The sequence below is a fragment of the Centruroides sculpturatus genome, unplaced genomic scaffold (genome assembly GCF_000671375.1).
Source record: "Centruroides sculpturatus isolate CEXI.00-Female unplaced genomic scaffold, Cexi_2.0 scaffold773, whole genome shotgun sequence".
NCBI lineage: Eukaryota > Metazoa > Arthropoda > Arachnida > Scorpiones > Buthidae > Centruroides > Centruroides sculpturatus.
The window spans coordinates 208,443-220,837 of NW_019384998.1; the positions used below are offsets into that span (position 1 = coordinate 208,443).

A 12,395-nucleotide genomic window follows, 5' to 3' on the forward strand; every position below is an offset into this window, starting at 1 on the left:
TAGAAAACAAAATACTTTAAATTGAAAGCAAGGTTCCAATAAAATCTTAAGGAAAAAAGACCTGGAAGGAGGAATGCAAAAATTTCTTCTCGTAACACCTTAAGACGTCCACAATTAGCCAAAATATGCCAGGCATCCACAGTTTCCTCTTTCACACAAAAATTACACAGTTCTTTAGAGTAATTATTTAAAAAATACAGCAAATTACACCTTTCCTGTATAAAAAGAGACAAAGTAATAAGTGAAACATCTTGATTATATAAAGAATTATCAAAGAAAGTAACATTTAGATCCTTATACCAACAATTATATATGCCATTATTTATTTTTACATTTATGCCATATAAAAAAATTATCAAAAATGTTAACAAGGAGAAGAGACCAGTCCATCAAGTTTAAATTATCATTTGTAACAATCATGGTACTGTATTAATTTTATAAGTGCCAATAAGATTACGTGTCCAACGTATAGAATTCTTACCAAGTAAGAATTTCAGGCAAACTTTACTCAAACGATAGTCATCAAGATTATAAATCCTAATGATCCAATTTCTTATCCTACTAAATATCATAAGTTTCATAGGAGTCAGGTACATTCCATCATAGTTAAATAACCTGGTGTACAATGAGGTAAATGAAAAAGGTTTTTAATGAATTCAATCTGTATACCATCACCATTAACCAAATGAAAACCACAAATTACTGAGGCATATAACAAGGAGTTGTCCTCTTTGTTGTATGCACAGTATTCAATAGATGTAAATAATAATTCAAATTATGTAATCTGGCAGATTTCCCTAACTGAATAATTTTATTAATCAATAATCTAGCATGAATTTTCTTATTGATATAATGCATTCAAAATAAACCATTAGACAAAAAAGTAACACCCAAATATTTGTAGTTAGAAACAACTTGAATTGAAGAACCCTTAAACCACCATTTAGTTGTTCTTGCATTCTTATCATTTCTATGAAAAACAACAACCTTAGACTTATTCAAATTCAGTTTTAGACCATTTTTATCTAAATAAATTGTTAATATATCAATTTATCTTTGATGCCCAACTACAGAATCAGCTAAAGTTACAATATCATCTGCATAAACAAGTATTTTAATTTGGAAAACTTCTATTTTTATACCATCACCAGAAGAGTTAATAATACCAAAAAGATCATTCAAGAAAATACTAAACAAGATTAGATTCAAAATACAACCTTGCTAAACACCAAGAGTGTTTAGCAAGTTTGTATTTTGAACCCAATCTTACCATAAGTTTTCATACAAAGCAGCGAGTAAAGATACAAACTTATAACTGAAACCATAACGTAACTTCTTTAACCACAACAAATTCCTACAAACCCTATGAAACAGAGAAGATAAATTGACTAAAAAGGCATAACCTTCCTACGTTTCCTTAAGAAAGTTTATTGAATAACTGTGTATAAAACAAAAATGCTAATCAGTGTAGAATAACTAGCCCAGAATCTTGCATGATTTCATATCTTTATCTTCTAACCATTGAGTCAATATTAATTAAATTAATTAAACCTACATTTATGATGTAAATTTGCAGAAAAATATAGATTTTGATGATAAAATTTTATGATAAACTAATTCATTTTTTATTCTAAATGAACATATATACATATATACATACATATTCAAATTAAAGATGAATTTCTTACAGGAAGAATCTTGATTGAATTATTATAAACTTTTTGTTATCATTTGAATGAGTTGAGGTAAATTATATACTAAAAATTTCCTCTAATAGTTGGTTAGATCTGGTTGTGAAACTGGATACATTAAGCAAAAATTATATTTTTTGTAGGAAAAGAAACCAATTAATTCTACAGTGAAAATTAATTTTACCTGAAAATATTTTCAAATAAAAGGTTGCAATAGGATTTTAAAAACTGTGATTAATAAAATAAATTTATTATGATATATTGCTAAGTATCACTGACTAAACAGTTTTGAGAGACTTCAAATGCTTTTTTTTTTTTTTTTTATATATTGTTGGAAGCTGTCTTAGGTTGCAATAGATCATTTATATTAATTCAAATGCATTATTACTGAGCTTTTACTTGGAATGTTTTCTAAACATATAAATACTAAGTGATATTTAAAAAAATAAAAGAAAGTAATTATATGCAAAAACTTATGACAATGAAATTGAAGTAAAAGTGGCTTATTAATGATGTACGATAATGTGCATTTAATGAGTTAATGATGAAATGATGAAACATTTTAGAAAGAATATTTTGAATATATCATTCAAAAATTGATATGTAAATAAATAAGGCAACAATGTGCAAGTAAAATTTTCTAATAAAATAATTATAGAATTCAGTAGTGCATGTGGAAAAAATTGAAAATTTTCCATGTTTATCTTTTATAGTGAAACAGAGCTGTGCAGCAAATGGAATTTTTAAACATGAGTGAAAAAATAAATAGTGTACATTTAAAACAATTTTCTGGAATCTATGATTAATTTACTGTATTTGAGAAAATAAATATTTTATTATTGAAAATTTCATTTGTGTAAAATGTAGAAAATGTTTTGATTATTTTTGTATTTTCCAGAATATTTTTAAAATTAGAACTATTCATAGGAGTGTTTTATTCTCAAATAATATGGATTATTATGCTATCTAATGTTATCAGAATATTTTATTAAATTCTGTACATTATCTTTTGCTGTGTATATTGATATACAAAATATGTTTATAAAATCAAGACTTGTTTGTTTCAAAAAATAAAAATAGATTATTTGAAAATAACATACTAGTTATCCAGTTATTTGAAAATAATATATTATATCTCAAATTTTACAAGTTAATTTGAGTTATATAGTAGATACTCAGTTTGACAGACTAATTGGAGGAAGTGTATAAGGATGTGTACTATGGTTGAAAATTCATTAAATTGAATGCATTTTAAAAACATGTTTATAAAAAGTTTAGTTATACAGGATGTATTAAAATGTTGTTATAATGTATAAGTATGAATAAAATACAGTAAAACCTCACTTATATGGGTGGCCATTCTAAGGGTATACAATTTCTGGTCTCATAAATGAGGTGGTCACCTAGGTCAGTGTTTTACAACTGCTAGTCTATGAAAAAATTTTGCTGGTCAGCATAAAAATATTTGACTGCACTGATGCTGGTGCAGTTGGTTACAGATGACATTTAAATAGCAATCTAGAGCAGCAGTTGCCAACCTTTCTGACATTACAGGCCACTAAACTCACAATTTTGAATCCTGCCGACCACTATCTTGAATTTTTTAAAATGATACAAGCATGTCTAGAATAATGATTATAAAAGTTCCATTTTACTTTATTAATATGAAATTTATTGATTTAACTGTAACAAATTTGTTACTGCTTGTTTGAAATAAGTTTATGGATTCTTGGCTCTTTTCCACAAAGGTCAACAATTGCACTCACATTATTGATTTATTGACATTGTTATTTATTAATAACAGTCATTTCATGTTTGGTTTTATATTCAAATAAAAAACATCCAGTAAGTGAGAAAAAGCAACTAAGCATTTTGTATTTCTTTTGTAATATTTTGCATAACCTTTAGCTGATCAATGTCCAAATTTCTCCATGACCACCAAAATTTTCTTGCAGACCAACAGTGGTTCATGGACCACCAGTTGACAACCACTGATTTAGAATTACTGTACATACTTTGTTATATGCAATAACTCTAGATAAGCATGATAAATAAGCATAATTCATAGTTGCATTTAATTACTGGTCCATGTAAAATTATCCATAATTTTAATAGTCTGCAATGAGAAGGTTGAGAACACTGACCTAAGTGATGTTATGAAAAAATTGACCTACTGAATTGCACAGAAATGCTAAATCATGCTAAAAGTTTAATACAGAATATAAAAGTAAATGAAAAAGAATTCACATAGTTTACATATTTTGCAATATACAATAATTCAAACTCTTATACAGGGTAATGTACTGTACAGTACATCACATTAAATAGTAAGTAGTCAGAGCTTTCTATAAAAAGAACTGTTGGCTGAATCTCACTCAAACTTGTATATACATGTTCTTAGTATTTAAATTATTGCGGCATTTTATTGATTCATACATAATACGATTATTTACAAACATGAACCAATCAGAAAAAGGTGGTAAAAAGGTGTACTTTCTTTAAATCTATGTTTGTTTGATACAATTTTGGAAAAAAATATAACATCACGGATGCCATAGGCAATATCAGCTTGGCTTGGCAAGAATTAACCAATAAATGCACGAACAAAATGTGGAATAAGTTATGGCTGAAGGTGTCCAAGAATTCTCAATGAGAAGTGCCTATCGCTGTATCGTTAGGTTGATCAAACTCAGCCTAATCGGTACAGCAGGACTAGGAGATGTAGACGAACAGGATATCACCGGTTTCTGGTGAAAGTCTTATCAACGATGATTTTCGAGAACTGGGAGAACAAGGAATTCATGTGGAACTGGAAAATAGAGATTCTGAAAATGAAGAATCCAAAAAATTTCTGTACAAATTTCCTTAGTAGAAGTTGGTAACAATAGCCAAAATCATTGATCAAACTTTAGCGAATGATCCAGATTTTGAAAGGAGTGCAAAAGTAAAACAAGGCGTTTTGGATGCAATCTTCTGCTACTGACATTTGCTTAAGGAAAGAAAAAAGCAACAATGAAACTTCACAACTTTATTGCAAAAGAACAAGTATTTCAGAAAAGTCAGGAAAAATTCGTCACGAAAAATGAATTATTAATATAGAAAAAGGAACTAATTAATATATTATTATAAATTTCTGTGTGAATATGTTTATGTATTATTTAACATATTATTATACAAATTAATATAAAAATAATTTAAAATTAAAGTAAAACTTTTTAAATTTTCAGTTGCATGTTCCTCTATCCCTATTTACTCTGTTAAAATGACCTTGTTTAATTAACGCTGTTTCGTTTAGCGCTTTGTCATCTAGGAACGCATCCCCCGTGCTAAGAAGGGACTTACTGTAGAGTATTTTTGAGGATGAACTTCACTGGATGATTGACAGTATTGATGTATTAATACACACCACTAATCAATCTATGAAGCTTCTCCCTCACCTAGATGATGTAATATCCTGAGTCCAATACTGAATGCATGATAGATAATGCTGATTCATTAATCTAACTTTTTAGCATACTCAATTTGTAAATAAAAAAATAAATTAAACATTTTTTTTTAAGGCAGAAAGTTTTCATCTGTTAAATGTTTTGTTTGTTAAATAAAGATCCTACTCTATAATGACTACTGAAACCAAAGAGCTATATCAAGATTCTTTGAGTATTATTTATTAAAGTTTCTCTTAATAACGCAGTACACAAATAATGGCGCAAAATGTTATAAAAATAACAATCGATAAATTATTAAAATGTGTCAGGTGTTGTAGTTGTTCACCAGCTGGTGGGTACGAGTATTTCAGCCGAAACTTCCCTCCCCCTAAGCGTATGTAGTAATATGCTATTGAATTTATACCAAAGAGCTATTTGAAACTTCTGAAAGGAGGAAAGATTACATAATTTTGAAAATAGATATTGGATTTGAAAATATATTTTGAAAATAGATATTTGTTAAAGTTTAAATTACAGATAAAAATTTAATGAAAAAAATGATTATTACAGTATAACCTTGAATAAAACTTGAATAACCTTGTAATAAACATCCATAAGTCCTAAAGTTATATTAAAGCCAAATGATAGGAAATTATAGCAGTAATATAGTATATAATGATCTAATTTGGCAATTGTTTTGCTTGAAGTTTGCTTTTAAATAAAGGATACTTAAAAATAATATAAAAATAGTTCATTACTGATTTTTATATTTAAGTTTTTTCATGTTATTATAATAAAAATTTAACATATTTCAAGTTATTTCAACTTAAAATATGAAAATTTTTTTCAGCATACTTTTTTTTTATTAAATATTGAAATTAACTTATTTAATTATACAAAAATAACATTGTTTTGTAATAAGAAAATGTATTATATTCAGTGTAAATAGTTTTGTTTTAGCATTTCATATTTTTTAAAATGTACTTAATTTAGAAAAAATGTTTTAAAATTATTTTCAGACATTGTTGATACAAGTCAAATGCTTTCAAGAAATTATTTCAATTGGATACGCTGTTTATCGAATACATGGATTGCCGTGGTTTCGATCACTCTCATGGTATTTTCTCATCACTTCAAATTACTTCTTTTATGGAGAAAGCATGGTTGATTATTTTGGAGTCCTCTTGAGTCGTGGTGTTAGTAATGCATTTATATTACATATAAAAATGATGTCCAACATTTCATTATTGATTAATTTTTGTTTCAGTTAATGAGATCTAGAAATAAAAAAGTTGTTTTAAAAATCTATAAATAGTGTAAGTCAGTTTTTTCTACAGTATTTAATAATTTTATTTTATTTTCAGTTTATAAAAAATTACTATTAATTTATATATCTTTTTTAATGATAAATAATTATGATAAATCCTTATGCAATACTTTTTAAATGAACTGAACAAAGATGATATACAAGAATTTTTATTATACTAAAACAAATAGGAATTCAACTGGCCCTGAATAAGAATAACTAATATATAATTTGATAAATTATTAAGTAGTAGATGAATTATTGGACATCAACTGAACCATTGAAATTTCATTTATTACAATTTTTCCATTAATTAAGTTTTCACTAAAAATTTAGAATTTTATGAGACCACTTGTCACTTATCATCGGTTCATCTCATTTTGTCTGTATATAATTGGATTTGTATGGTTCGTACTCAGTCTCGTGAAGAAGTATTATATGAAACAATTTTCTTTGGTAAGTTATAAAAGATGATTTCATATTGAAATGAATAGAAACGAAAAACTTGAAATAATAATTATTTTATCATTTATATAGTTTGCATGGACACACGTCACATTATTGATTGTAGTCACTCAGTCTTATCTCATAATGCAAAATTTGTTTGAAGGACTTATTTGGTACGAAAATTATTTATATTTATACTTCTGAGCTCTTTTCTTTTTTTATTAATTAGATTATATAGTATTTAATATTTTTGCTGAATGGTATAAAAATATATTGTTAACAGCAAAGGTTAAAGAATGATAAAATTTTTTATATTGTTTTTTTATTTTTGTATTTCAATAATTTTAAAATATATTCTTAAAGATATGTAACTAGTAAAAATTAAAAGATTTTGTAATTTAATTTGTAATGTGTAATTTACTATTACTAATAATTTTCTGTTTTAGGTTTATTGTACCAGTTTCGATGATCATTTGTAACGATGTTATGGCATATATATTTGGATTCTTCTTTGGAAAAACTCCTCTCATTAAGCTCTCTCCAAAAAAGACTTGGGAAGGTTTCATTGGTGGTGGTTTTGCTACAGTCATCTGGGGAATACTGGTCATTTATAATTGTTTGTTTTTCATCATTTTGAAAGTAATTTTATTTATATATCAAAAATTATTTAAAATATTTTTCTTATTAGATATCTCACTTATTTTGCCAATCTAAATATTTTGTGTGTCCAATTGAATATTCCGAAGCCCTGGAACACATGACTCTCGACTGCACTCCATCTCCTCTCTTCCAGCCAACAAAATATAAATTTCCAATGTTCATTCAAGTTATCTGTACTTGTGTATGTATTAATGAATTATTTCTTCTGATGAATTAGTTATAAGTGTTTATTGTTTAAATATGATATATATAAAGATTTTAATTCAAATCAATATACAGTTTAATCTGATTACAAAGTCATCCATGGAAACGACAATTTTTTGACGTATAACCAAGTGTCATTATCTGCAGGGTCATAATTTCAGTCCCATAAAAAGTACCAAGTTGTTTAAGAATCTATTATAAAATCCATTCTAATTTAACATTGTATATATTACCATAAAATTATTTATTAATGGTAATACAGTATACTGTATCTATTATGGTAATAATAATTTATTATCATATGTATAAAAGTGCAAATTAAATGTTTAAATCAACTTTATTTACATTATTATGTCTCAGTTTACATTGATGCAATTAAAAATTTCAAAAATTATGTTTTACAAGAAATTTCTATTTGTCTTAAGTTTCAATAATGGTGACATTTCCAGTTTTGAGAATAATGTCAAATCAAAAGGCAACAAAAGGTTAAACTAATGTATGCCAATTAAAAAGACACAATAACAATATTCACTTAAAAAAGTCAGTTATTTAGATTGTAGGTTTTTTCACCTAAAAATTGTTTATCAATGTCATTTTCTAAATCTAAATCTATACTTTATTCATTATTTTTTATGAAGTTTTCCGAAACCTGTAAAACATTTTCAATAATCTTACTGCATTACATGCTTCCCTGGTTGATGGCACTTCATTTTCTCTGTCTGATGTTTTATCTTCATCATACTCATTTTTTTCATCTGAAGATTTAATTTGCTCAACATTATCTACATCTGTATAAAATAACTATGCAGACTAATTGATTGTAACGTTGTTTAAAGATGTGACAAACCTCACCCCACCGAAGTCAGGTGGTGAGAGTATCACTCACAGTCGTTCTAGGAAGTGGACTCTTACCTTAGAAACTGAACACGTAGTACATGTATTGTATTTTCTTTGTTAAATAAAATTCGTAATCTAATTTTGTAAATCTGGGAGTGCTTTAAATATGATGTTAAAACAGGGTTTTATGTCGTTACAAATGGGTTTTTTAACATTATCTAGTATAGTAAAATCATGGGACCGATAAAAATTTGACATTATATTAGGATTGTCATTACATCTGATGATGTTATAATTGGGTTAAACTGTATAAAATAAGAAATATTTCAAGGAATTTACTAATTATGGTCTTGTGTAATAAATCAGGAAATAACTGATTATTTTTGTTATAATTTTTTTAATAATATGATATAAATTTATTGTGAATGAGCTATATTTAATACAGTAGATTCTGAATAACTTAAAATGGAAGGAATAGAGAAAACTTTGAGTTATTATTTTAATGAGATTATAAATATCACAATACAAGCAATATAGTTAGTCTTAAATACACTATATTTTATCATTGTTTAGATACCTATGGGTACAAAATAACAAAACATTGATAATGTTAGTGAAAAGTAAGTCTGTTATATAAGTTTGTTGTGATTATTCATTGCTTCCTGCTCAACAATGTTTTTGATATGGTTGACCACCTTGAAAGCATTTTGTTTTATGAATGCAGTTTCTAAAAAGCTCCTTGAAAGCTTGTGAACTTTTTAGCAAAATATAGCAAAGTAAGCATTATATTTTACAATTTGAAATAATTGAAACTGCTATATCATCATTCCATTACAATTTATTAAGGTTTTTGGGCTTTTAAGATATTGCAGTGACTTCAGAAAAAGTTATCATTTATCATAGGCATGTAAAATTACAAAGATCTGTTTGATCATCTGGATCAGTAGTACTATTTAGCATCTCCATATCAAAATATAAAATTTCTTTAGTATGTAGATAGTTGCAATATATTTTATTTAAATGACTTCCATGCCATAGGTACAGTACAGTGTCAGCATCCCTATGATTGATATAAAATAGGGATGCTGACACCTTACCTACAGTATGGAAGTCCATTTATGAAATGTAATTAAGAACTTGGTCATGTTTTAATTATTTTTGCTTATATTAATCTCTATTTTTAGCACTTTTATGCCATTTTGTTTTTGTTTGTTAATTTTAATTTACTATACAGTCGACCCCTCTATAATTACGGTCCCTATAAAACTACGAAAAAATATAGTGGATAACAAACATTTCCAAAAATATTTTGGAAATGTTTATGTTATCCGACTCAACATTTCCAAAAATATTTTGGAAATGTTGAGTCGGATTAGTGTAGAATCAATTAATTTTATGGAAGAAAACCTTTCAATCAGCCGTAGTCCGTAAACTTGACACGTGTCGGGCTGTGATTGGAACGACTTGTAAGAAATTGGATTCCTAATAAATTGGAATGTATCTATATCTTATAGGGGGTCGACTGTACAAATGCTTTCTTTGAATACTGTTTAATTTTTACTGTTACATTCAATACATTTATGTCTGTCTTTATATTTAAATTCACTTAATTCACTGAAGAAGGCCTATGATATTAGGTAAAAAATGTTCTGATTTATTAAATTTACTGCTGGATACAAGGTGCTCTGTTTATTCTGTCTTATTCTCTGGTTAGATCTTATTTATTTGTAAGTAAAGATGTGCAGTAAAGACAGACTCCAGGTATGAAGACATGTTCCATTGTTTCCACAATAGATACAATTGACAAAATTGGGACAATTGAAAAAATGTCATATGTTTCTATTTTACTACTAATTAAAGAATATTTTTTTCTAATTTTGTTTAAAAGTCATGTAACAACTTTTTTAAATAAAATATCAAAACTGTAATTAGCATCATTTCTGTTTCACTTAAGTTGAATTCATGCTTAATGAACTACATATATTTTCTTGTATATTGTGTACAAAAATTATCTTGATAATCGTCAATTTAAGAAAATAATAAAAAAGTTTATTAAAATCATATAAAATTATCAGTGTGCATATAATTTAAAAACATAATGAAATTTTTAATTTTTCAGTTGAATTTACCTACAACAATCACAATATATCCATTTATCTTGCATTCATTGGCTCTCTCACTCTTCAGTTCTATTATTGGACCATTTGGTGGATTCTTTGCTAGTGGTTTCAAGCGTGCTTTTAAGGTTAAAGTAAGTTTTGTTTCTTTTTTTTTTATCTGCTTAATGTTTTAGTATATGTTTTATTAATTACTTTGTTTTCTTATTAGGATTTTGGAGATATAATTCCAGGACATGGTGGAATCATGGATCGCTTTGATTGTCAGTTTTTGATGGCAACATTTGTTAATGTATACATTCATAGCTTCATCAGGTTAGTAAATTAAAGAAATATTTTATTTATTTACTGAAATAAAGTTTGAAACAAAATATAATATTTCAAATTCATAAAATTATTTTTACAGAGCTCCAAATCCACAAAAATTACTTCAGCAAATATATTTATTAAAAAATGACCAGCAACTACAAATTTACCATTCTCTGAAAGATTCTCTGACCGCACGTGGCTGGTTGCAATAATATTTCCACATTAAACGCCGGGCAGGAACTGGCATTCTACAACTTTCCCTGAGGGATGTTATAACTATATATCTATGTTATTGTATATAGATGAAAAGTGCATCGTGTTTATTTGAAATTTCACTGCTAGACATTTGTGAGTGACGTGTCTCTTTAAGTGTACCAATGTAATCCATTGGTAAGATGCCTGTTTTCTTGGCATAGGAATTTTATTTTGTACACTGAACAGCATAGATCTTTCTGCTTTTCTTCACATAATGAAGTTTATTAGTTGCACCAGAAATAGCTTCTGCAATTTAAAAGCATTACTTATTTATATATACATTTTAATGCATGAATATAGATTTGATGGTTATGCTTAAAACAAAAATTTTTGACAAATGAAATAACTATTGATTCAATATTATGTGAATGGATTGTTGTTTTGCTATTTGTATAGTGTCACAAAGTGTATTTTTAACATCTTTTGAAAGTAGTAATGTGCAATAATTTGTAAGCCTAAGTAATTGCAATGCAATTGTATGCCATCTAAACATGTAGTTGCATTCACTTATTTTCTTTTCTTTTCTTTAAGCAATTGTACTATACTTCAGCAAAACAAAAAAACATGAAATATAGTTAATATATACAAGACTTAATTTACATCGTAGTAAGACAGCTTTTTAAATGGAAAGATGTTTTATTGATGATGTGCATTGTTCCACAATGTTATATAATTTATGTTTTGAGATGTAAATTTATGCAAAGTAATTTTTTTTATTTGAGTTTTATTACAGTGTTATCTTAAATTACAATTTTTTAAAGAACTTGTTTTACACACAATTTTTAAAGCACTGGTTGTGCACACAATTTTTTAAAGCACTTGTTGTGCACACAATTTCTAAAGCACTTGTTGTACACACAATTTTTTAAAGCACTATGTTTAAAGCATAATTTTTAAAGCACTAAACTGTAATATAGTTTTATGCAAACTTCTAAAATTATGAATAAAATTTGCATATATTTAAGTCGTGGGTTCGGATTCTGTAGAAAACCGTACTGAGTCCGAATCCACGAGGATCATCAATGGTCGAGTGGTTANTTTATGTCAGATTTACATGTATTTTCTTTTATAGCACAGGTTTATATTTATATGTAATTTATCTACTTTTTATCTATTTGGAAAAAAATTAAGGGTCATTATACAA

At 26.8% G+C, this 12,395-nt stretch overlaps 1 protein-coding gene across 2 annotated transcripts in view; it reads left to right on the forward strand.

The window, feature by feature from the left end:
* LOC111633151 (phosphatidate cytidylyltransferase, photoreceptor-specific-like) overlaps window positions 1-12,000 on the forward strand; it is a 51,277-nt gene extending 39,277 nt beyond the window's left edge. Inside the window, exons 2-9 of one of the 2 annotated variants that reach the window (XM_023377680.1) lie at window positions 6,136-6,312; window positions 6,759-6,878; window positions 6,960-7,042; window positions 7,316-7,472; window positions 7,558-7,710; window positions 10,690-10,821; window positions 10,899-11,002; window positions 11,094-12,000. In XM_023377680.1, the coding sequence (XP_023233448.1) occupies window positions 6,136-6,312; window positions 6,759-6,878; window positions 6,960-7,042; window positions 7,316-7,472; window positions 7,558-7,710; window positions 10,690-10,821; window positions 10,899-11,002; window positions 11,094-11,208 (1,041 nt within the window). In that variant the 3' untranslated portion in view covers window positions 11,209-12,000. The remainder of the gene's footprint in view (window positions 1-6,135; window positions 6,313-6,758; window positions 6,879-6,959; window positions 7,043-7,315; window positions 7,473-7,557; window positions 7,711-10,689; window positions 10,822-10,898; window positions 11,003-11,093) is intronic. The other variant, XM_023377681.1, reaches the window with a different exon arrangement.
* Window positions 12,001-12,395: the final 395 nt, after the last annotated feature.